This window comes from Mastigoproctus giganteus, chromosome 9 (genome assembly GCF_048544385.1).
Source record: "Mastigoproctus giganteus isolate SK-2022 chromosome 9, ASM4854438v1, whole genome shotgun sequence".
Lineage (NCBI taxonomy): Eukaryota > Metazoa > Arthropoda > Arachnida > Uropygi > Thelyphonidae > Mastigoproctus > Mastigoproctus giganteus.
Window position 1 is genome coordinate 127,521,112 of NC_143583.1, and position 27,046 is coordinate 127,548,157.

Here is a 27,046-nt window from a genome sequence, read left to right on the forward strand (position 1 = left end):
TGCAGGGAATAACTTTGATATTATATACTTGGATCTTAGAAAGGCTTTTGATACTGTTGCACATGGAAGACTGCTGCACAAATTGGAGCAGTGTGGCATTGGAGGCAAATTGTTGCTATGGATAAAGGGGAGGTTGAGGGGGAGAAGACAGAGACTGGTAATCAATGGATACTGCTCATCGTGAACTAATGTTATTAGTCGAGTCCCTCAGGGTTCAGTGTTGGGTCCATTATTGTTTTCTGTATTTATAAATAATATTGATGATCGTACATCAAGCTTAATGTCCAAGTTTGCAGACGATACAAAGGTTGGCAGGATTGTTAAGGACACTACTGACACTATGCTGCTGCAACAAGATCTGGAAAGGTTGAGCAGATGGGCTAACAGATGGCAAATGAAGTTTAACATCGACAAATGTAAAGTACTACATATGGGAAACAGCAACCCCAGAGCAATGTATCAACTCTGTGGTACTACACTGACAGTGGTAGAGAATGAAAAGGACCTGGGGGTAATTGTGCAGGCAGATATGAAGTTCTCTGAGCAGTGCAGACGGTCTGCAAGAGTAGCTCATGGTGTCTTGTCAATAATATACAGGAATTTTTCTAGCAGGTATAAGGAGGTGATTATTCTCTTGTATAAGGCAATTGTCAGGCCACACTGCTATACTGTATACAGGTCTGGAGGCCTCATGTCAAGAAGGATGTAGAGCTGCTGGAACAAGTACAGAGAAGGGCAACAAGATTAGTGAATGGAACAAAGGGTTGCTCTTATGAAGAAAGGTTTAAGTTTTGCAAATTACAGTGTCTGGAGACCAGGCACCAGTGAGGTGATCTGATAGAGGTGTATAAAGCCTTGAATGGTTTGAGCATGCCCAATGCCGATGGGATTCTTCCTCTTGCTCAGAATAATCACCGGAGAGGGCATACATTCAAATTGAGGAAAGACAGATGTAGGATAGATGTGTGGAAATTTGGCTTTAGCCAGTGGGTAGTTTGTTAGTGGGACAGACTTCCATCCCTTGTGGTGGATGTTGATAGCCTAAATAAATTTAAGGCTCAGCTGGACAGGTATTTCGAATGAACGGAGGAGTGAAGTAGAAATTTTTTTTTTTTTTTTGGCTGATGCTGCTTAAGCTTGCTTTCTTGCATCATATGCCTCTAGTAATGCTAAATGTCTCAACAAATACTTCCATTGAGTAGCTCAGAAAGTTTTAAATGAAATGGAGGCAAAGTTGGTCACATCAGCCAGTTCTTAAAATTTTTCACATACTATATAATTCAACTAAACAACAAACATATATACAGGTCACAGTAGTTTCCATATCCTTCATTAATATCCTTTATAAATAGTTTCCATATTCTTCATTACAAGCATTATAAAGTTGTTATCAATGGCACTGCTCTTCTTAGCCTAATGTTATTAGAGGAGTCCCTCAGGGTTCAGTGCTTAACAAAAATCAGTTAACATAATTCTTTTATATTTTAGAATTTAATTTAACAAATTACATTAAAACTTCTACACAATTTGAAGGGGAGCTCTGGTTTCAATGAGACTCATAATGAAGTAATCAGACTTATTATGAAAATGGAGCTGAGAAAATTATAATTAGTCTTCCTTTTTTAAAAAAGTACATTTTTACACAGTAATGTTTTAACAGTTTCTTAACTTGCTGAATTCTGGATAGATATCAAAGAATCTGCCAAATGTAAATTGCCTACAGGTGGCATTCTTCTTAACATAAAAGCTTAGTAATGATGAGAAGCACATGGTAGGTATTTTGGAACAATCTAAGTTTTAACCCACAATGGGTATTTTGGACCAGTGTAAGTTTTAATGAAATAATATTAGCATTAGCAGAGGCATTTGATGCAAGAAAGCAAGCTTATACAGCATCAGCCAAAAAAAAAAAAACACCCTTCCCATTTCATCCATCCAATCACTCCAAATGTTTGTTTAGTTCTTGAATTTATTGAATTTAAGCTGTCAACTTCCACAACGAGAAATGGAAGTTTGTTCCAGCAATCAACTACCTGCTGGCTAAAGGCAAATTTCTGGACATCTATTCTACAACTGTCTTTCCTCAATTTCAATTTATGTCCCCTCAGGAGATTAATCTGGGCAAGAGGAAGAATCCTATCAGCACTGAGCTTGCTCAAACCATTCAAGATATTAAATATGATATCAAGAAATTAGGTCTAAAACCTTATCATGGAATTTACATGAATTAATAGAGCACAGCCACTATAATCAAATATAAATATAATATTAAAATATTTTTATACATATTAAATTTATTCTGAATTTTCTAAAGACACACCTCTATTTCTAATGAAATTGGATTAAGTACAATTACAGAATTTTGACATCCACACCATAGCTTTGATGCTGTAGAAATCATTCTTGTATATGGTGTTGTTACATTTCCTGCTTGGATCCTCTGAGGATTATTAATATCCCAGCCACCACCTAAAATACAAGTAAAAATTTTATTCAATTATATATATATATACAGTATATATATATATATATATTGGAATTTTATAAATGTATCCAACTCTAAATTCACATAAATTATGCTGAGAAGCAGCAAATACAGTAATTTATTTGTATCCAATTTCTGTATATGCAGTAGAATTAGGGTATTGACTGATGTCCATGGGTTTGTTTCTTTTAATGGACTCCATATATTGGGGTATATGATATATTGTTATAAAACAATGCACACTGCTTATTACCCAAATTAATGGCCAAAGTTTGAAAAGTGAGTGATGGGGGAGAAGGGATAAAAATCCCCATTCATCTGTGGTATAAGTGTTAAACTTGTGTATCTATGAAAAAAAAAAATAAATTAAGTGATGATCAGCAGCAGCATATAATTACAAATCAATGCAATGGCTGATTCAAAATGGTGCTTTCAATTTCAAAAACAATTATGAAAAAACTAGGTACACAAACACACATGGTCTTGGGGAGGGAATGGGAATTTGAAAGTTTTCCCCCCATCTGGAAAGAATATTTTTTCACTTTTATTTATTTAACAAAGAATAATATAAGCCCCACTGCAGATAAATGAAAGGGTCCAAAAACAGGTAACTCATTGGGCGAGTACAGCAAAGGGGTATCTATCTGTGGAGAGAATACTTAAGTGTGGATTGAGCTGGAAATAAGGCATCTCGGAGCGATCTTATTGAGGTACACAAGGCACTGGAGGTGGGTGGGTGGAGCAAAGCAAACTGAATGATGGTAAAATTTTCTTATTGAAATGAAAAAAAGACTGGGGGGCATAATTATACACTATTGGAGAAAACTAACAGACTGGATCTCAGGAAGTTTACACTCAGTCAGCGTGCTGAAGACTGCTGGAAAGAATATAAACTGTCTCCCTGGGTGGTTCATGTTGACAGACTGCAGAGATTTAACAGCCAAATGGATCAGTACTTTCTGGCAGTAGCAAGAGTGTTAAGAGAGGATACAGGTTATATAGAAAATTCATTTTTTTGGCTGACTGCAACAAAAGCCTAGCTTCCTTACATTTTCTGGCCTTTACTAAATATTAAACATAGGTCCATGGTAAAAAATCTATACTTTCATCTGAGTTCAGCTAACTACAGTCTCTGCTGAAAAAGATTTTATAAAAATCTCCAAATCTATGATGAGAACTGCACACACATATTCCTAAATGCTGATGAATGGTGAAGCAATTATACTGTCACATTTTGTGCTAAAAACTAACTATAGTTCTAAAAAACTGAGGCATAAAAAATGCTATACACAAAACACAACAAAACAGAAGTTACCATAGTCACCAGGTGCAGCATTTTAATCAATGTACTTCAAAGATGGCATCTCTACACAAAAGGCATTTTACATTCTTACAGTTGACAGAACAGAAAATTAGTGATATGAGTTTTGAGAATTTTACAAAAAGTAATCTTGATATGCCGTTGGAATGATGCCAACATAATAGGTAGGTATTTAAAATAAAAGTGAAGCAAAGTGAGTGAAAGTTCATCCTACATTAAAAAAATAAAAAAGAAGTAAAATACCCAAAATGTCATACATACTTGCACACAAGACTTTTTTGGGCCTTTTTTCCATGCACATTTTCAACTTAACACATTGTAATACAAACACAAATAATTATACATGTTTTAAAGAATATTCTTGTTGTTTGCTATTGGATAATTGTTTTCTGCAGCAGCATGTTCGAAAGGCAACCAGAAAGGGTAATACTCTTGATTTGGTTATCAGCAGTGATTATTCATGTATTAAGAATTTGCAGATAAAGGAACCACTAGGTGGCAGTGATCACAGTGTACTGATGTGGGATTTACTTAAAGAACCCCAAGGGCTCACATCTGGTGAGTATGGGCTTGGCACACCCAGGGTCCTGAGCTGGCTGGATATCATCATTCTTCTCTTTCTTGGTGATTTCCTTCTCTCTCTCTCTCTCTCTCTCTCTCTCTCTCTCAGGGTAACTCGGGAATTTTTGGCTGGTGCAGCATAAACCTCAGGCTTCCTTGCACCATATAGCTAATAATAATAATATAATTACCATCAGGGGTAAAGGGAAGGGTTTTTGTTTCTGTAAAAGTGACTACAGTGGTCTCAGACAGTTTTTAAATTCTGTACAGTGGAACCAACTGATGATGTTACCAACAGCAAATTCTAAGTGGGAAGCATTCAAAGAATTAATCATGGAAGCTACTAGGCTTTTCATACCGATTAAGAAATATTGTTCAAGGTTTAGGCCTAAATGGTTGTCAAATGAACTAATGAAACTCGTGACAGAGAAGAAAAACACATGGGATGGATATAAATTATCAGGTGACACAGAAGCCTATGGCAGATATAAGCTAGTCTATAATCAAGTCACAAAGAAGATTAGGCAAGCAAAGGCAGATTACAAGAAATCTTTGGCAAATGATGCTAAGAAAAATAGCAAGGACTTCTTTACTTATATAAACTCTAAAACGAAGGGGATGAATCAGATTGATCCACTTGATATCAATGGTTCGACTGTTGATGATCCTGCTCAGATAGCTAACAAACAGAATGAGTATTTTGCATCTACATTCACACATTAGGAGTTAAGGGAGGAAAATGCCAAAAGTTTATCAAACTGTAACAGGGTACTTAATGATTTTGTAATTACTGAGAGCAAAGTGGAGCAGAAATTGTTGAAGTTAAACATAAGAAAGGCACCTGGGGTGGATGGGATCTATCCAGTTATATTAAAGGAGGCGGCAAAGGAACTAAGTAAACTCTTAGCCATAATTATGAGGGCATCCTTGGTCTCAGAAGATGTCCACACGGATTGGAGATGTGCAAATTCATCCCCAATTCACAATTGTTGTTATTGGGATTAATGACACAAGGGCTACTGAGGCCAAATTGTATCTGTTCACAGTTTATTTACAGGCAACATATCGTTAGGTTAGAGATGTTAAATTATATGCTCCTGTACAGGCCAATATGTTTTAAATACATGAATAGTTCTTGTATATCTGTTTCATTTCCTAATATATGAGATAAATTAGATGAGATGTTCAATGTTAAGAGTGACCGGAAAGTGTTTGATCGAATGGTTGAATACAAGGAACACTCAACCAGAAAATGACGAACCATAAGTTGCATCTGACAGGTGGGTACTCACCATACCCATCTCTTCCTGGTACTTCCCAGTACCAGGAAGAGATGGGTATGGTGAGTGTGTGTCCAATTCTGAGCCTTGCCAATACCACTTCTTCTCGTCTGTTTCATTGGAAGCTAGAGAGCCACAGCTTTGGATCTTCTTTTATCTGGTAAAGTTTATTGTTGATGTTACCTTTCCAGATCTATGACCATTTACTGTAGCACGATTTATGAATGAAAGACTTATAGTCAGTGCAAGGAACCCGGGGATATTGTAAGAGAGCACTTTAAGGATGTTTAGCGGCAATGTGAGCACTTTCATTTCCAGGAATGCCAGAATGACCAGGAATCCAGCAGAAACTGATCAACTAATTGGATACACTGCAGCAAAATAGCTGGGATTGAACTGTTTCAAGATAGGATGAGAATATGAGAACTTCTTTATGGCCGAGACAGCACTGAGGAAGGTGATGTAAATTATGGCAGGTGAGATGGAAATCTCAACAATCTTACTAAGCGCTAACTTAATGGCATATAATTCAGCTATGAAGATGCTGCAAGCTAGCGATAGTGTGGTTGAAATCAGACATTAAGGAAAAACTGCAGCAGCAGCAGCACCTACCATTCTGTCAGTTTTCAAACCATTTGTATAAATTTTATAGGCATGGTTGTTCATAGTAGCATGAACTGAGAGTAACTGACAAAATGGTAGGAATGGTAAGAGACAGACACATAAGACCAAGGTGGAACAGGTGCAGTTGTGTCCTGAAAAATTTCATTTAAATTGACATTCCAACTCTGAACAAGCCCTTTAATCCTGAGTGAAGCAGGTCTATTTTCATTTGGCTTGCTCTCATAGAACGATTCCCACCGAGTGTTATAGAGATACTCCCAACTGGGGTATGATGGTAGACTCTGGATCTTGGCAGCATAGTGGAGCAGCAGTGTTTTCCTATGCAGGTGTAATGGGGGATCATGTGCTTCAATATAAAGACTTTGGATCGGAGAAGTCCTGAAAGCTCCTAGGGCTGTCCTCAAAGCACCGTGCTGTATGAAGTTCAGCCGTTCTAATGTGCTAACCCTAGCAGAGTCATATACAGTAATACCCCGAAGTTACGCGATAGGTGGGTCCGACGAAAATCGCGTAAGTCGAATTTGCGTAAGTCGGGGTACAACTTTGCATATAAATACATATAAATTTTGCTTAATTGGGACCAAGGACTAACAAAAACACTAGTTTAGAAGAAAAATATTAATAAAATTGCAGTTCTTTATACATATTAATACAAAATATGTATTAAAAAAAAACAAATGACTTACGTAAAAAAGTTATTTCGATGTCGATGGCTTCATAAAATCTAACAAATTTGTCTGACGACACAGCGCGTTCTTTTTCACGCAGAATTTCTTCGTAGCAAGCTAATAATTTTTTTTATTCCTTGCTTTGTAGCTATAACGCGTTCTTCGTTGGAGTCTATGTTTTCTAAAATTTTTAAGCCCTTTACAATTGAGCCCTTTTCAATTTTCAACCTGTCAAGTTTGCAATTGTCATGTGCTTTTCGCCGTTGCTTCATTTAGGCCTGTAGCACGTGCAATATCACATGGTCTTTCATTTCGCTCAAAGCGTTTCACAATTTCATATTTTTTCTCTATCGACAGAGGTGGACTGGCCATAAGCCTTACCGGGGAAACCCCGGTGGGCCAGTGTGATTTTGGCCATAAACCATAGTATGAGGCCACTATAAATTTTCCCGGGTAAGAATTTTTGACCCAGTCCGCCTCTGTTTATCGATAATTGCTTTTCTTTTTCTCTCTGAATCTGCAGTGTCTTCACCAGGACGCTTCCTTTTCACACCTTTTAATTAAGTATTTTACTCATTTTTAGGGAATAAAGCACAATTACAAAACGAGGAGGCACGCTTGATACGCATAAACAAAGCTGCGCGCATGTAGCAACTGAATAAACAACACCATAAAGGCAGAGATACACTATTAACACCTCACATTTCTAGGGGTTACTACCATAAAACAATAAAAATCCAGTTGCGTTTCTGCTAGTGAAATCTGTTATAAACTGGTAGTAAACTCGATCTAATTGCATTTGCGATTATACCGATAGCTGGAATTGTGTTGGTTTTTACGTTATTATGGTGAAATGTGTTTCCCCTTCACTGAAGCAACAAAGTTGAATTTTGTTCATCTTTCGCTCTCATTCTCCGCCGTCGCACCGTATATTGATAACATATGAAAAACGACCTTGAAGATAGTGGGCGGCAGCGTTGCCAAACGAAAAAAAATCAAGAACCGCGTAACTCCGAGTTCGCGTAAGTCGGGGTAGCGTAAGTCGGGGTATTACTGTACTGAAGAACCGTAATCTAAGCGTGAACGGATTAGGGACTTGTACAGGTGTAGTAAGGTATACCGATCAGCTCCCCATGACATGGACGAGACTGATCAAAGTATATTCATATGCTTTAGACAAGTAGTTCTTAAATGAGTGACGTGAGCCTGGAAGTTTAGCTTGCTGTCCAATATCAGTCCAAGAAATCTAACGGTATTAACAAGTGGGATTGGAATTTTGTTTATTTCTAGTTCAGGGTCAAGATGGAGAGCACGTAATTTGCAGAAGTGAGTGGAAGTGCATTTATTTTCTGACAGTCAATAACCATTCCATGAAGTCCAGGATTCTATTTTGTTTATGGCTAGTTGGAGCTGCCGTTCAATGGTGTTCATACTTTTGGACTGACAGGAAATGGTAAGATCGTCTACATACATATAAGTTTCAATGGTTTTCCGTGTCATATTGCAAACTCGAATTGCGAATAGTGTTGAACTAAGTATTGAACCCTGTGGTACGCCTTCTTCTTGAATGTGAGATGTAGAGAGTGCGTTTTTATATCGGACCTGAAAATACTGTAGTCACAAGAAATTTTGAATTAATTCAGGCACATGTCCCCTTAGACCTAGATAGTAAAGATCCATTATAATACCATGTCGCCAAGTCGTGTCGAATGCCTTTTCAAGATCTAAGTTGACTGTGACTAGATGTCTCATGACAAAGGCATTGCAAAGATGAGATTCAGCTTTGATAAGCACATCTAGCATTGACCTGTTCTTCCGAAATCCATATTGATGGTCTGGAAGGAGATTTTGTGACCCCAGGATGCGAGTCTTGTATGAATCATCATTTCGAAAATTTTTCCTACGCAGCTCGTAAGAGATATTAGCCTATAATTTTGAACCAGAGTAGGATCTTTGTCTGGTTTTGGTATGGCGATAATGAACAAATGGCACCAGGAAGAAGGATAGACATTTTCAGAGAAGATCCGATTGTAGAAAATCAACAGGGTACACAAGTCCTCTTCATGTAAATGCTTTAGCATAATGTAATGAACACCATGTGGCCTTGAAGCACTGTTGTGAGATCTATTTAATGATTCTTTCAGTTCTATTAATGTAAAGGGTTGATTGTACGGAAAGGAGCAGTGCGTTGAGAAGTTAATTTTATACCGTTCTGCACGATCTTTAATGCTCTGGAAGGAGGATGCATAGGAAACAGTAGCAGAGATGGTGGCAAAAGATGCTGCTAACGCATTGGCAACTTCTTCAGGCATAGACATGTCTTTTCCTTTAGTATAGGAGAGGGGGTGGCCAAACAAATTTGCCATTTAGCGCCTGTATCCTTCTCCAGATGATCCGTGTGTCAGTGTCTTTTGTGATGGTTGATGAAAAAGAAATCCATGACTCTTGTTTTGCTTTCCTTCTAATTTGCCTTGCTTTTGCTTTAAGCCTTTTATGAGCAATTAAGTTAGTGGTAGTAGGACACTTCTGAAAATCATTCCATGCACGGTTTTTATCTTGTTTGGCAATAGAGCACTCTGCATTCCACCAGTGATTTCGGTGAGCACGAAATGTCTTGGATTTTCGAATGAAAGCATTTGCAGCAGTCAGGATCTGATTGGTAATGTAAGTAGTTACATCACCAATATGTTTCTATTGGACATAAATTCTGTCTAAGAGCATTTTGGCAGAATAGCCATCCCAGTTCGCCTTACTAAACTTCAAATTGGATAGTTGGTTAGGATTTTGAGTTACTGCTGTTTGTATTGAGCAAATAATTGTTATGTTTGTTTGTTATTTGGTTTTTTAGGAGCATTAGCAACTAAGGCCATACTGCTCCGGGAATATGCGGTGGTCATTCCCTGACCTTTCCGCATCCTCCGTATTTGGTGGTGATGGGCTCGAACCCCAGTCTAATCAAGAAGCATATGCTATGCACTGCTGCTCCTTCCCACCTGGCTATGAAGGCGCCCAGCAAATAATTGGAAAGTGGTCACTGTTAAAGGGATCATATATTACCGACCATATCAGGATTGGGAAGATGGATGGAGAGCAAATTGACAAGTCAACTGCAGAAGTAGATCCTGTAGGTAGGTGGATGTAAGTAGGAGATCCAGTGCTTAGTAAATTAAGATCACTATTATTCATAAATTCTTCAATTAATTTGCCTCTTCTGTCCATTGTAGTGGACCCCCACAATGGATGGTGTCCATTAAAGTCACCGAAAAAACAAATTGGAGTTGTGTAATGAGATTATCAAGTTCTGAATGGTGAAGAGGTAGAGATGGTGGAATCTAAATGGTAACAAGAGTAACTGATGTACCAACTGCAATACGAGTAGCCACAGCTTCAAGATTTGTTATTAACTGGATCGGCTTGGATGGCAAGTTAGAATTAACCAGAATGCCTACTCCTCCACATGCAGGAGACTCTGAGTTTCTATCTCATCTATACATTATATAATTGGAGAATTTTGGGGTGACAAGAATGTTTCCTGTAGGCATGGGGTTGAATTGAGCTATTAAATCTTTTAAGTCATCAGAATGGCTGCTTAGTCCTCTGCAATTCCACTGTATGATGTTATGCATTATTTAGGTTTATTTGAGGATGATTCATCTGGCTGTTTTTTGGATGTGGGACATTTTTTCCGGTCTTTTTTTGGGAATGTGGGGCAACCAGTATCCATAGTGTCATTGGCATGCAATTCTAGGATGGGTTCCTCACAATCCGGGGTGTACATCCGCTTCCATACTGTTTGTTTGAGGTTCGGCTTTCTTACAATCTTTAGTAGTTTTCATTCTTTCAGTGTCCTGCGAGACTGTTGGAGTATCAGTTGGGATACTAATTGGGGTGTTTGTGGCTTCACTGGTATTAGGTTTAGGAGTATCTTTTCTGGAGGCTGATAAGGTTTCTTTAACCCAATTTTCCAAAGAGGTGTTTGGTGGTATTGACACGTCTGTTTGAGCTGCAGTTGAAATATAGCTTCGGGTGCAAGACACATAAAATTGACTGGGCATGGTTGACATAATCTGTCTGTGTGCTTCGGGATATATTACTTTATGTTCTATTTTGTATCTCTGAATTTTTTTTCCAGTTTTCCATATATCGCATAATTTAGAAAACGCAGGATGACTTCCTTTGCAGTTGGGATACACGGGGGTTGAGGATGAGCAATCTGCTTGTGTATGGTCTTTAGAGCCACATATAGGACAAATGGCATCACCTCTGCATATGCCCACTGAGAATGGTCATATTTCTGGCATTTAAAACAGCGAAGAGGATTCGAGATGTACGGCCAAATCCAGCAGTTTAAATAGCCAGCTTTTACAGTGGATGGCAAATCAGGAGTGCTGAAGGTTAAAATGATGGATCGAGTTGGTACAAGATTTCCATCTTTTTTAATCGTTATGCACTTCGCACTGATTACCTTCTGATTACTAAGTTCGTGGACTAACTCCTCCTCAGACACTGAAAGCAAGTCCCACTCTATGATGATGCCTTTTGATGAATTTAAAGTATTGTGGGGAATAACAGATGCTGGCAACCCACCAAATGTTTTTGTCTTTAATAGCCACTCAGAATGTTTGGCAGTGGCTGTTTCAACCAGGTCTCCTGATTGTAGTCTCTTCACCATTTTTGGTGATCCTACAATTGTTTCTAAATATTTTTTGGATCATAAATGGTGATAGCTTGCCCATAGGCTGAGTAGACAGAGAGTGTATCACCAGAAAGTTAGGGAGGTTATGACACTACTTCTATTCGAAGTCTTTTAGGTTGGTTTGAGTCATTTTCATTGGACATTTCTGAGCTTGATGGCTCTAAAGGAGAAATTATTTCAGTCCATCTTTGCTCCTTTTAGCCCCGGGAGAGTAACTTTCTTCTCCCAGGTTACCGGCCCCGCCACATGGAGGCAGGAGCTGTGCCACCAGTGACCAAGCAGTTGAAGTTAGTTGGGTTAGTACGGGTTAAATAAATATATATGTATAAGAAAAGAAATGTAAATTTCCTTTCTGCATTCTTACTTGAAAGTTTTAAGTAAAGAATCACTTGAGTAAAGCAGGAAGAAAAGACACTAAAATAAATATAACTTATTCGCTGAGTAAGAGCACTCTCTATATATGGCACAAAAAAATCGCTAGGTCTCTATCGCTTGACACTCAGGGTCCCCAATTCACAAAGGGGGGATCTAAGGTTAACACGAGTAATTACAGACCAGTTAGTTTAACTTCTGTTCTGGGTAAAATAATGGAGTCACTGGTTAAAGATGCATTGGAGGATCATCTAGACAAGACTGCAGCAATAATTCAGACCAAACGTTGGATACTATGATGTGGATGCAAAAAATAATTTTGATATCATATACTTGGATTTCAGGAAAGCTTTTGACACTGTTGCACATGGAAGGCTACTGTACAAATTGGAGCAGTATGGCATTAAGGGCAAGTTGCTACAATGGATAAAAGGGTGGTTGAGTGGGAGAAGACAGAGTGGTAATCAATGGATGCTGCTCTTCATGGACTAACGTTATTAGTGGAGTCCCACAGAGTTCAGTGTTGGGCCCACTGTTGTTTTGTATATTTATCAATGATATTGATGAAGGTATATCAGGCTTAGTGTCAAAGTTTGCAGATGATACAAAGGTTGGCAGGGTTGTTAATGGGTGTGCTACTGCAACAGGATCTAGAAATTTGGGCAGATGGGCTGAGAAATGGCAACTGAAGTTTAACATTGACAAATGCAAAGTACTGCATATGGATAGAAGTAACCCCAGAAGAACGTACCAACTGTGTGGTACTACACTTAGGGTGGTAGATAGAAAATGAAAAAGACCTGGGAGTAATTGTGCAGTCAGATATGACGTTTTCTGAGAAATGCAGACAGGCTGCCAGAGCAGGTCAATGATATACAGGAATTTTGCTAGCAGTGAAAAGGAGATGATTATACCTTTATATAAGGCAATGGTCAGGCCATGCCTTGAGTACTGCGTACAGGTCTGGAGGCCTCATTTTAGGAAGGATGTAGATTTGCTTGAGCATGTACAAAGAAGGGTAACAAGATTGGTGAGGGGAACAAAGGGGTCCTCTTACCAAGAGAATGAGAGGCTTAAGTTCTGCAAATTGCAGCAGCTGGAGACTAGGCACCTATGAGGTGATCTGATTGAGGTGTATAAGGCCTTGAATGGTTTGAGCATGCTGAATTCTGATGGGATTCTTCCGCTTGCTCAGATTACAAACCTAAGGGGGCATAAATTCAAATTGAGGAAATACAGCTGTAGAATAGTTGTGCGGAAATTTGCCGTTAGCCAGCGGGTGGTTAATTGTTGGAATAAACTTCCATCTGTCGTGGAAGTTGATAGCTCAAATAAATTCAAGGAGGAACTGGACAAACTTTTAGAGGGAATGGTTGTTGTGAAATTTTTTTTTTTGCCGATGCTACATAAGCTCATATTCTTGCATTATTTGCCTCTATTACTATTACTTTAATATGTGAAATTACTTAAGTTTGTGCTGGAATACATTATCCGAAGGCAGGTCTGGAAAAAGACCGAATACATTTTAAGTATGTCTAAGTAATTCCCATAGGATAGTTATATAAGATAATTGTATACAGGATAGTTATATAAGATAGTTATATACAAGACAGTTATATAAGATTTGCATTCATAATTTTTGATTAGACCTACCATAGATTTGCTTGTGTGATAAACTTTCATCATTCCTTGGATTAATTGGTATAATCTTCTCATTAAAGAGAGCATATGATCTTTTTTTATATAGCTGAGGAAAATATAGCTTGGCAACTTAAATAGTCACATGCATGGTTCCTAAATCACAAGTTGTGGTATTAGTATTAGTAATGGCCACATGGTGCAAGAAAGCCTATGGCTTATGCTGCACCAGCCAAAAAAAAAAAAAAACCCGAATAAAACAATGATAAAAAAAGAAAAGGAAATTAAACCTATCATCCTATGCGCTTCCCTCACCCGAAGGTACTATCCAGATGACCTTTGAATTTCATTTCCCCAAACTGTCAGCCTCTACCACCCATGTAGGCAACTTATTCCAGTAATTTATAACTTGCTGGCTAAAATAAAACTTCCTGCAGTCCAATCTAAACATTTCTCCCCGTAACTTGAATTAGGTGTTTGTTGTTTGGGTGTTTAAACACATCAGTGACTTGGGCTATACTGCACCACTGTATCTTCTATAAAAGTGCACATTCATAGGCCAATTTGGAAACCTTACTCACTCCACTTGAGATTGGCTAACTACAGACCTAACTTAAGAATCCTTTAGAAATTCCTCTAGTCTACAACAGGACTTGAACTTTGGCCTCTTCAAATGAGTGATAAGTGGTGACACTATCATTATATATCTCCTGTGGTTGCCTTGCAACTACAGAGGACACAGAATGTTGGATTTTGTCAATAGTTTATTTGCAGGGATGTTAATATTACCAGTGGTTTAATACTTATATCCCTATAAATAATCTACCAATTAAATTCATACATGATTTGATATCTGCACATGCCAATCTCAGTTGCCAAGCTATAATGACTGGTAACAACTAGCTTGACATTTTATGGTTATAGTGGGTTCTACAGCTGCTAAAGAACATATCAAATGTTCTGCTCTAGAAAGGTGGTATGCCACCACATTTCCATAATAAAGAGCATTCCTTAATGAAACAGTCCCAGATCTTTAAAATGGGCTTGTACAATCCCTTTATCTCACTATGCTCGATATCCTTCTTTATGGATATATGAAAGTTTACTTTCCATTGCTGCCAGCAATGACAGATGATCTCAAGCAATGAATCCATGTCACTGATTGTCTTTAAGTTATATATAAATAAATTGGCTATATGTACACCCCAGTGAAAATGCAGAACAAGCTTATAATTTTGATGAGTGTAAGCAATTTTACACGTCAAAAGGACACAATGGTTGTGAAAAATAAATTTATTACCAAAAGTCGCTATCAGATGTACACACAAATGACAATCACGTATCAGTACAAAAAGTAGGTACTTATGGGTTTTTTTTTTTTTTTTGAAATGGGACAATAATATTGAATCAACCCATGAAGCTCACTACTTAGAATCTTTGTAACCAACAAAGCAGCATTCAAATCCAACAGAATTTAATTAATTTATTCATTCACAAAAAATCTGTGTACCCAGGCATTCATATAAACTCTCCAGCTCAAAGTATAAGATGTAATTAAAATTCATCTAGTCAAAGAGTCATGAAAAAAAAATTTATTTTCAAAGGTAATGATCAAATAAAATACATTTATTACTACAAGAAAAGTAATGATCGCTACAAGAAAAATAAATTTATTTTCAAAAGTGTTACCAGAGGCAGATATTTGGTCGATCACACAAAAGCAGAAATCATAAACAAGCATGAAAAGTAGGTGCTCATGACTTTCATTATTACCTATGAGTGATACTACAATTCTTATAACAGATATCATTAAAAGATTATGTACTACTGGTGAATCTGTTCTACCAAGAGAATTTTGTGAAAAAAATCTTTTAATACCTTTTGGTATTAAGAGAAGAGATTGAGAGTTGTGATAAAGAACTGATATCTGTAAATGATGCCAAGTAGATCATAATGAAGTTCAAAGAAATAGGTTCACCAAGCACAAAAGGGAAAAAAGTAGATGACATCACTGTAATGATAAAAGATGACTGCACTAAAATATGTGTAAGGTACCAGAAGACACATGACCTTGTGCATCATTTTGGCTACTCACCTATTCTCTCCTGGGAATCTGGCAAATTTGAATTAAAAATGTATAAATCTTTTATTGTCATAAAATAAATACAAATATTTTTATTATTTATTCAGGTAAAGAGAAGTTATATCTACTTCTAGACAGCATCTGTATGCTATGTATATTTATTAACCATAAATATATATGCTACATTGTATAATTTAGAGTGTACAGAAATCTATAACTAATTACAATTCGCAAATATATGGCCAAATATATCATGATACAAGTGTTTCTAAATAAAATAAAATAAAATATTAGCATCTTCTCCTCCCCCCCAGAAAAGTATAGAGAAGTACCAGAGAGGAAATCAATACTATCCAAAATATGGAATGGCTTGAACCAGGTTTCTAGAGCACAGAGGCTCCATGGCAGTGAAAGCAAGTTAGGAAGTTTAAAACTTGAAATATAGGCCTTACCTTCACAAATCATCTCAGCACTGATGTTTGGATTCACTGAAAAATCAAATTGTGTTCTTTGAGAACCTATGGCAGATTTGATTTGACTGTGGGCAAGTCAAACCATTGATGTTTAGTGATCTGTAATCCTTCTATTATTTTTGGGTAAGGTGAAGGTTATGGATATCAGGAATAAGTAGTTTGCCCATCCAACATAAGTTTAGGCAGGGCAATGACGTTTTGAGTGTTAATGATCTGTTTCCTTAGAGTTATTCAATACAGCAAGTACAGGGTAGATCTACAAATAGTAAAAGGATGTCCAGAGTTTGTACGAAGGGATCACAGAAACCAATACTATGTCCCAAGAACTTCTCCAAGTGTTTTTAGGACAAATAACTAAATCTCTGATGCATAAAGAGTATAAATATTAGCATATAGCACAAGAAAGCCACAGGCTTTTGCTGCACCAGCCAAAAAAACAAATAACTAAAAAAAAAAAAAGACAATGAACTACCCATGTTTCTTTCCCCAGGTAAATAACTATCCAGCTGCTCTTTGAATTTCCCCAAGCATCAGTCCCAAACTCACAGAGATAACTTACTCCAGTAATTATTGTTTTTTAAATGGCTATCTTCAAATGATTATTATCAATATTTCCAAAAGCAAAGTTTCCCAAAGGTGATGGATGATGTATCAGATTAGAAGGGAAAAAAAATAATAAATAAATTAAAAGAAAAGAAAAGTAAGTAATGATAATATGGAATATGCTGATTAGCACACAAAGAGAACATTTGCAATTCATACAACTTAAAAATAAAAAAAAAGGCTAAAAACAAAATACTAAACTATGTGATGCCTAGTTCCAAAGTTACATTTGCTACTAAAAATCATAAAAAACAGTATTCCAAAGACTAATGAAACTACTAAATTCATTTTAGTGTCATTTTACAGAAGCACACTGAATACAATTATTATTAATAGAATTAGAGTTAAAAAAATAACAGTAGTTTAATTGTTTGTCACAATTAAACTACAGTGCTCATCTAAAGAATCATAGCTGAAGTCAGGATACTGATATGCAAATTTAATAATACTGCCATATAGGATATCAATATCCATTTATCTAAAAATTAAACTTACCAACAACTATTATAACACAACAAATACATTTATTTTACAGCATAATACTGCAACATTATGCTGTCAAATAAATGTATTTATTGCAATGTAATAATGGTTGCAAGTTCAATTTCTAGATCGATAATCTCACAAAGAAAATGGTTTCTTCAAAGGCATCATTAAATATTAATTTAATATGAAATTATTTAAGACAAATATAAAATGCTTCAGACACATTTCTGCTTATTAATGGAGACTGCTCAGTTAATTTTTTCACAAATACTATTTTAATTAAAATTAAAACTCAAAAAAAAAAGTTTATAAAAATTTCTGAAAACATTACCATTCTGGTTTTGATTATATATACCGACTAAGAAATATTGCATTCAATTTTGTAAAACTAAACAGCATGGTTTCAACAAATGTTTTTTTTTTTTTTTTTTTTTCCTTTTTTTAATGGTCACCAGAAAACAAATTTTGAAATTAAACTGCACAGGTAAGCATTTGCAGAGTCCAGGGATATAAAATATGAGGCAATATATAAATCCAAGAAAATAACAAAATATTGAGAAAAAAACAGATAACAGTAAATAACATCACAGAATGTTATGCTAGTAATTATACAATTATAATAATATTAAAACTAATTTAATGTTGTATAATTCCAATTTTATATAATTTAAATTAGTCTTTTAATTAATATAAAGAATTCTGATTAATTTCAGTTTTGTTTTTCTTGAAATACTACACTTATGAGTGATACTGAAAAGTTCACGGAATGGCTTCAGTATTGCAAAACAAATGTTTATGTCAATCATGCAATAGAATTGGGTGTGAGACTCTTTTTAACAATGCAAAGGCAGCCTTAGAAGGCTTTTATAGCTAATGACTGCCATTATCAATTAATATCTGTCATATTGCAATTTATATCATCACATCACATTTGCAAATGGGTATCTGCTTGTCTCCTGATCTGAGGGCAACAATGTTGAAACAGTTGGAGATTAGTATATTGATACCAACAAATGCCAACTACGTGGCAACTTGTGCTGAAAATGTTAAAGGAATTGCAAAAATGTGTTTTTCTGGAAAATCCATTCAAACAGAAAGATATGAAATTGGGATTAGGCATAAGAAATTAGCCATCTGAGAATAACCAGCAGTGAAATATTCAAAACATACCATCATAACTATCACCAAATCAGTTTCAAGCAAATATTATCAACTGCATAGCTAATATTCATATGCTTTCCTTTGCTGCCACTGGCATTTTTCAGTAAAAATGAATGTCTAGGAATAGATTATGGCTTTGTAGGCCAGTCAATTTCACTGAAATAGCACCTCTGGGCATGAATAAACAAAACATGCTATATTAATTTAATAATCAATGGTTTTGTCTTTGAAAAATACTTGTTCTATACTTTTCAAAAATGTTCAAGAAGAACTAACTGTTGTGAACAGCTCAATGAACTAGGTAATTGCATAGTTCACATTTGACTGCTTTACATTTTCAACATTATTTTTTCAACTTATTTTAATGTTCACTTAATTAAATATTTATTAAAGGTGACAAAATGAAAACTTTCCCCATCACATTTTATGTGATGCAATTTCCCAAACCATCTTTAGAAAGTGGTTCGGGAATGCCTAAAATAGTAGTGGCTCGTCAAGTGATACTATTTTGAAATAAAGACCATGAAGCCTCAACACAATTCAGAAGCAAAATAGTAGACTCTGTCCACAAACTTTTCAGTATTCTCACATATATAATATAATAAAGCATATACTTACAGGGATCCTTATTGTAGATTACTAATTCACCATTTGCCAATGAAACAAAAACTCTGCTATCTACAGGACTAAAAAGTTTAACATTATTGAAGAATTAAATAATGAACATAAACAAAGTGATATTATATATGACTTCAAATAATAATACTAAAGCAAAATATTAGTTCATACACAAGTTACTGTTTATTTTTACCCATAAGGCAGTATCAGAAAAACAAATGTCACAGCATGCTCATTGTTATTTCTCCAAATTTTGACAAAAAAAAATCTTAATTATGAATTAAGTTTTTTTGTAAATTAATTTTAGTAAATTATTTTACTTATTTTTAGTAAATAAATGCATAGCTTTCAAAAATAAAAAATTCAAAAAAAGCCTTTTTGTGGATTTTTAACATTCAAATCAGTTTCAGTGAGATTCTGAACCTTTTTGCTCTAATAAGCAAATATGATCAGATGGAAGTTTGTATTTCTACAGAAATGTTTAGCTATTTTGTCTCCAGTTCTACAAGACAACATCTTCAGTATAGCAGTGTCATCCTTTATCACTTATTTGGAGAGATCTGGAATTCAATTTGAATTCCATCAGAGAATGAAGCATTCTTAAAAGCTCCTTCAATCAGGACTGTACTTAGCCAGTCTTGGCCAGAGGAATAGGGAACCCCCCCCCCATGTGTTATTCTGAGTTTTTTTTTTTTAGCCTGCAACATGACAACTAGGTGATGAACATATAATTCTATGGACATAATGAATATAAAAACATATGAACTAGCATACTATGACCAGAGCAGAAATTCCCAAACTAATCAGCAGGCAAACTACATTATAACTAATTTTAATTTTAAACTTTAAATGACCTCCAAATTTAAAACATCATGATTTTCCATTTGTATTATTTTCACAGAGTATTCGACTTATAATCCAATCACTTCAGATATCAAATAATATGATCATTCCTTACATTTTTCCTTAAATTAAAATGTGTTTAGTCCTTTTAGATCATTATAAAACCATATTCTCTTGATGCTGTTCCCTTTACTATTGAGAAGAAATTATATTAACAATTAAAGTGCAGACTTATATCCATTTGCAACCTAAAAGAATATTCTACAAATAAAAGTCACTTCAAAAAGAAAACACTCCTCATACTAAGCTTTGATCTTTCATGCTGCATAGCTCTTAGCTTATTTAGTTTTCCACAGATTTCTAGAAATTGTCTGTTCCAGCTTTATGGAAAGCTTATATTTTTTTCTAGATTCTTTACAAATATCTATATATTGTAGTTTTGAATTCAGATCTATGAAATAATTAATATGGGCTTCAAGCCCATTACTCGATGGAGCTGCTCTTGTGAGGTTTTGTTTTGGTCTAGCAGTGTCTCCACCTATTCTGTGATAGGTTAATTCTCTAAATCATATTCTCTTGACAAAGAGCAAATGATTAAAATTAAGTGCTCCTGAAGTAAGCTGCATAGAATATGCAAACTTACTTGTGGATTGATTTATTTTCTATGAAGCTATTTTCTCAAAATAAATTAACAAGCGTTAGCAGCACTTCATTGGAATAAAAAATTCTACTTCATGTGCAGAGCAAGTGCTATTTATTTGTCATTCAAAATATTCTTCACCACGTAAATAAAAATGCCCTAACAATCATTCATTATTGGTGCTTTATTTTTAAGGCCATGAAAAGGGGAGGTTATAGTTGAAGAAAATTAAAAAAAGTATTGGAAAATAGAGTTTTGGGTATCAAGAATCATGATAAATAGTAAATTATTTAGTATGTCAACTGACTAGGCAGAAAAATAATAAATGGATTTAATACTGGAAAGTAAAATTAAAAATAAAATACATCCATAAAAATATATAACATAAAATTAATAAAATATATATATAGAAACACAGAGGAACTATCGGAGCTATATGCTCCTTTGCCAACACATTGGTAATATATGCTCATGTTTTAACTATAAAAATAGAGGAATGTAAAGTAGGGCAACCATATGGTCCCATGTAACAAATGAAAACAGCAGAGTGGCATACCATATAAGCAACAGAAGAAAATGAAGGATGGGAAAAGTAAGAGAAGGAAGGGAAAACACAGAGGAGAAAAACATGAAAGAAAGGGCAGGGGAAAGTCAGCTATGTCCCTGAGCAATCAGTTTCCCATAAATGTTGTACAAGTATCATCATGGTGTAACATGATAGATTCCATTTGCAGATACATATATTCCCCAATGTTTATGTGTAAAGGTTTTAATTTTTATTTATATATATATATATATATATATATAGATAGATAGACAAAAAAGTAATTATCAGTGTATTTGTGTATTTTGTAGGGGAGTTGAGCTATCAGGTGTAATAACCATGGAAGAATTGAGAGAACTTGTATGCTAAAAAAAAAAAAAAAAAAAAAAAAATACCTGAAATAAAATGCAATTAATATAAGCAAAATTATAGTAAGTACCTAAAGCTGTGGGTCCTAGGATTTTAACTACCATATTTCTTCGATTCTAAGATGCCATCGATTGTAAGACACCTTAATTTCAGAAAAAAAGCTTTGATTCTAAGAAAACCAAAAAAAAAAAAAAAACACTAAAATAAATCTAACAAATATTTTTATTATAATAGAATTCAATTTACCAACAACAATAGTACCGGTATTTATCAGTAGGTATGTTATTCATCACTTCCTTCCGAATCTTCTAAACCATTGATATCTGCATCTGAATCAATATCAGAGTCTACTTCACATTCAGGGTCAGATTCTTCTGAGCCATTGCTATCTTCATTATTCTATAATATATGTTCTTCTGAGCCATCGAGAGTGTTGGTGATGCAACATTTTTTAAATGAGTGCTTGACTATTCTTTCTGGGATCAGGTTTCAAGCTGTTGATACCCCTTCTGCCAATTTTGATGCCGGTGCTTTCTTAATTTTTCCGGAAGGTGTCAGCGGAAGGTTGGGGTCAACAGCCAGGATTCATATTCCTTTCTCAAGTAATCCTTAAATGGTTTGTTGACTGAAACGTCGAGTGGCTGCAGTTGGCTAGTCATGCCACCAGGAATCACAACCAAGTCACCACGTTTTGGCACAATTTTAGTTTTGATCCGTTTGGACAAATGTTCACAAAATACATCAAGTACTAGCTTGTTATTTGGTTTTTAGGAGCATTATCAACTAAGGCTATATTTCTCCAGGATATGCAGTGGTCATTCCCTGACCTTTCCGCATCCTCCGTATTTGGTGGTGACGGGCTCGAACCCCAGTCTAACCAAGAAGCGTGTGCTATGCACTGCTGCTCCTTCCCACCTTGGCTACGGAGGCACCCCTCAAGTACTAGCATGCTAGGTGGGTTACGAAGACTTCCAGGACGTCTATTCCACATAACATTTAGCCAATCTTCCATAAGCTCTGGTGACATCCATCCATTTTTTTGTGCACGCACAATAACATCTTTGGGGAAATTTTCATTCTTCGGTATGGTTTTTCGATTTAAAATTAAGTATGGTGGCAACTTTAGACCATCAGCGGTGATGCATAGCATCACAATGATACCCTGCTTTTCATAGCCCATGCTTATAATCTTGATTTCTTTAGCACCTTTAGCATTGATGGTGTAATTTCGAGGCATATCGAAGAAGACCAGGGTTTCATCAACATTTCCAATTTGACTAAAGTAAGTTTTTTTTTTTCCTTAATTTCATCACCTGTCGCTGAAAGTTAATCAGCTTCTATTGAAAGCCTGCAGGAATTTTTTGGCAGATAGATGTTCGGCACTTTAACGATAATCCACTACGATGCACGAGTCTGTCGCACCAGCCACGACTGCCTTTAAAAATTATTTTCTCTATTCCGAGGGACTTGGCAATTTCTCGAGCTTTCAATTGCATGGCTTGTCGAGTGATAGGTAATCCTTTTGCGCATGTCTCTGTTACAAAAAGTATCACAGCTGCATTGACTTTTGGAAATCTTCCTTTCTTAGGCCCTGTAAAGCACTTGGTTTTTGCTTTGCACAAAAATATGGAATTGCGATCATTTCTCCAAAGACAAACATTTACTTCAAAATGTTGACCTGCAGCTCTATTTCCATGTTATTTTGCATACACAATAACTTTTCATTTCAATGTAGCTTCGTAGTGCAATCTTTTTGACATTTTAATGTGCAATAAGGGATCAAAATTAACAAAATACAGTAACTCCACTTCTTACGTACTTTCGAAGATACAAACAAAACTTTCTAGTTTTTGCTGAGTGAGCTCCACTATAATGAAATAATGGTGGCTTCACATTTCGAAAGCACGTGAAACCATCCACGCCACTTTATTCTCCAATGGAATTGGAGAATGCAATAATGGTCCAACTTAGAGGCGGGATTTCCACATAAAAATAAAACGTGTATTGCTGTGCAAAGTGCGGGAAAATTCAAAAAAAAAAAAACTGCAATTGTAAGACGCCATCGATTCTAAGACACACCCTGTTTTTAGAGACATTTATAGGGGAAAAAAAGTGCATCTTAGAATCGAAGAAATACGGTACTTTGTCTGGGGGTCAGCAGTGAAAATCGTAGGAGCCACTGCAATAAGCCAGGTCTCTGTTACTGTTATGATGTACACATAAAAAGTATACATATACATCATAGCCGACCCGACAGAGACCAGAAGGAAGAATAAAAGAAAAAAGAAAAATAATTAATAAATAAGTTCATGTCGATAGGATCCTGTGGAAAAAGAAGAATGAAATATAAAAATCAAAGAAATCTAAGAGATGGGACAAAACAAGAAAACTTACTATCTGTATGGAATGGAAGACGTTGAAAGTCAATGGTGACCAAAGGAGAGAGAGAGATGAATGTTCATGTGTGGTGTATATATATATATGTCAGTTGAAGTGGCCCCATGTGGGGGGGGAGAAAGGTGTGAATTCATAAACAGGAATGTACCTGTGTGACGGGGAAGTGAGTAATTAAACAGATGAGGCAAAAAGCCAGCAGAGGGAGAAACAAAAACTAACAAAGTAATGTGGAAAAGACACTAAACTTTGTAATAGAAGAAACATTGCAGTGGCTCCTACGATTTTTGCTGCTGACCTCCAGACGAAGTAGTTAAAATCCTAGAACCCCCAGCTTTAGGTACTTTCTATAATTTTGCTTACATGAATTGCATTTTATTTCAAGTAATTTATTTTTTTCTTTTTTTAACATACAGGTTCTCTCAATTCTTCCATGGTTATTACACCTGATAGCTGATGGTTGGTTGGTTAGTTGAGTTTTATTGGCGCATCAGCAACTTAGGCTATAATGCGCCAAAACAATTAATGAAACATTCAGTGACCTAATGAATTAGGTCACTATGTCAGAGTATAAAACAATTATAAACTGTAAAAGAAAAATATCTGTAAAAAAGTAACAGTAGTAAATCTTAAAATAATAAGATTTTTTTAAATATGAGTAAAAAGGTTTACTGCTTTTAGGAAACTAAAAATAGCAGACACGTTGTCATTGTCAGATAAAATCTGACTGAGTGTATACGGCTCAGTCAGATGGTTAAAAGCGGTAAAACGAGCATTTCTAAAATTGGCACACTCACATAAAATATGTTTAATGGATAAAATGGTGTCGCACTGCTCGCACATAGGAGGGTCATCAGCCCTCAGCAAAAAGGAGTGTGTAATATGACAGTGTCCTATGCGGAGCCGAGCAAGAACAACTTCCTCTTTGCGATCCCTGCGTAAGCTGGACCGCCAAGGATGGATCATAGGCTTAATTTGACATAGTTTGTTTGTAGTAATCAGTCGATGCCACGAATCTTGCCACTGAGATTGTAAGTTACTACGGATCACTTGCCTGTAGTCTGTATAGGGGACTAACAGGTCAAGATTATCCGTCAGGGCTGCTGATTTGGCTGCAGTGTCAGCCAAATCATTTTCTCTAATCCCGATGTGACTGGGGATCCAGCAGAAGCGGATATCGAATCACTTTCATAGAGGCTGTATATTATCTGCTGGATTCGGGACAGGGTTGGATGATTAGTGTGTGACATCGCTGATAAAGCCTGTAGTGCACTCATTGAGTCGGCATATATAATACACCGTGGGTAACGGTGTTTTCTTATGTGATCTAGAGCTAACTCTATGGCATGCAGCTCTGCAGTGTAAATGCTGCAGTCAAGGGGTATCTGCTCTGATATGGTATTATTTGGAAAGACAGCAGCAGATCCCACATACGATTCTGACTTAGAGCCGTCTGTGTAAACTGGCAAGAAGTCAGAATGTTCTGCACGGTGTTGTGAATAGAGCTGAAGGTAGACTGAAATTGGAGTATTCGACTTCGTCGCAATCTTGAGCGAGAAGTCACATGCTGGTGTTTGTGCATGCCAGGGTGGAATGGGTTCCTTTGGTGATCGAGCGACCTTGTCTACCGAGATGTTAAGCTTATTGAGTAGCTCTTGAACACGAATGCCGAATGGGCGATTAGCGGACCGTCGTGTGTTGTAGAGATTTTCCCATCGTGGCTCGAAAACGGATGTCCACGTGGGATGGTCCGGCAGGGACTTCAGCTTGAAGGCATATTGTAGAGACAACTGCATTCGTCGAAGCGACAAGGATGGTTCGTTTGCTTCGACATACAGACTTTGGACAGGTGATGTTCTGAATGCACCAGTAGCAATACGAATGGCTTGATGATGGATGGGGTCAAGCCAACGAACAGCGCTATTTCTGGCAGATGCATATACCTGAGACCCATAATCTAATTTTGAGCGTACAAGTGCACGGTACAGACATAGAAGAGTGCACCGGTCTGCACCCCAAGAGGTAGAAAGAGAGAGAGCGGAGGATGTTAAGCCCTCTCGTGCACTTTGTGCGAAGCTGACGAATGTGTTGGACAAATGTCAGCTTTTTGTCAAAAATGAGTCCCAGGAATTTCGCCTCTGATACAATTGGAATGGTACTTTGTCCAAGTTGTAATTCAGGCTCAGGGTAGAGGTTACGTTTGCAACAATAATGTATGCAAACGGTCTTCTCCGGTGAGAACCTGAAACCATTGGCCGTGGCCCAGGAGTTAAGACGGTCAATAGCTTGTTGTAGTTGTCTCTCAATAACCCTCATATTGCATGATTGAGAGAATATGCTGAAGTCATCGACGTAGAGTGCACTGTTTATAGTTGGAGGAAGTTGTTCAGAAATAGAATTTATTTTAATGGCAAAAAGCGTGACACTTAAGACAGATCCTTGTGGTACCCCCTCCTCTTGGCAAAAGGGAGGATCCTACACGAACTTGGAAATAATGGCAGGATAAAAAATTTTTAATAAAAATTGGAAGGTGGCCTCTTAGACCAAGGTTGTAAAGGTCTTTTAAAATACCAAATCTCCAAGTTGTGTCGTACACTTTTTCCATGTCAAAGAAGATGGACACCAAATGTTCTCTTTTTAGGAAAGCATCTCGGATAGATGTTTCCAGTCTAATTAAGTGGTCCAGTGTGGACCTGTTTCTTCGGAAGCCGCACTGAAAGCGGGAGAGAAGGTCGTTCGATTCTAAATACCATAAGAGACGGGCATTGACCATTCTCTCCAATATTTTGCACAGACAGCTGGTCAGAGCAATGGGACGATAGTTTTTTGGACATGTAGGATCCTTTCCTGGCTTAGCAAAAGCAAGAATAGTTGCCTTGCGCCAGGTATCCGGAAAATGCTCTTCAAGGAAGATTCTGTTGTACAGGAAGAGCACATGGTCCATGGATTCTGGTGAAAGATGGTTGATCATTTCATAATGGATGTTGTCTGGTCCAGCAGCTGTAGCCTTTGTACGGGCAAGTGCTGTTTTCAGCTCATTGATATTAAACGGCCCATTGTATGGGTGGGAACCCTTTGATGTGAAGTTAAGGGCCTGTTTTTCAATGTTGTGCTTTAAGACCAGAAACTCTGGGGAGTAAAATGATGTTGCAGAGATGTTAGAAAAAGTTTCCCCAAGAGCATTGGC

At 36.5% G+C, this 27,046-nt stretch overlaps 1 protein-coding gene across 3 annotated transcripts in view; it reads right to left on the reverse strand.

Moving 5' to 3' along the window:
• Positions 1-27,046, reverse strand: part of LOC150080713 (rho guanine nucleotide exchange factor 17-like) — a 394,606-nt gene that overhangs the window by 52,897 nt on the left and 314,663 nt on the right. For 2 of the 3 annotated variants that reach the window (XR_016547420.1, XM_090381790.1), the window contains exons 19-20: positions 19,070-19,137; positions 2,321-2,469 (exon numbers count right to left, since the gene is read on the reverse strand). Coding sequence is in view for 2 of the 3 variants with exons in the window: in XM_090381790.1 (XP_090237916.1) it covers positions 2,321-2,469; positions 19,070-19,137 (217 nt within the window). In the remaining variant the exon portion in view is untranslated. Of the gene's footprint in view, positions 1-2,320; positions 2,470-19,069; positions 19,138-27,046 lie in introns of those variants that run through there. The other variant, XM_090381791.1, reaches the window with a different exon arrangement.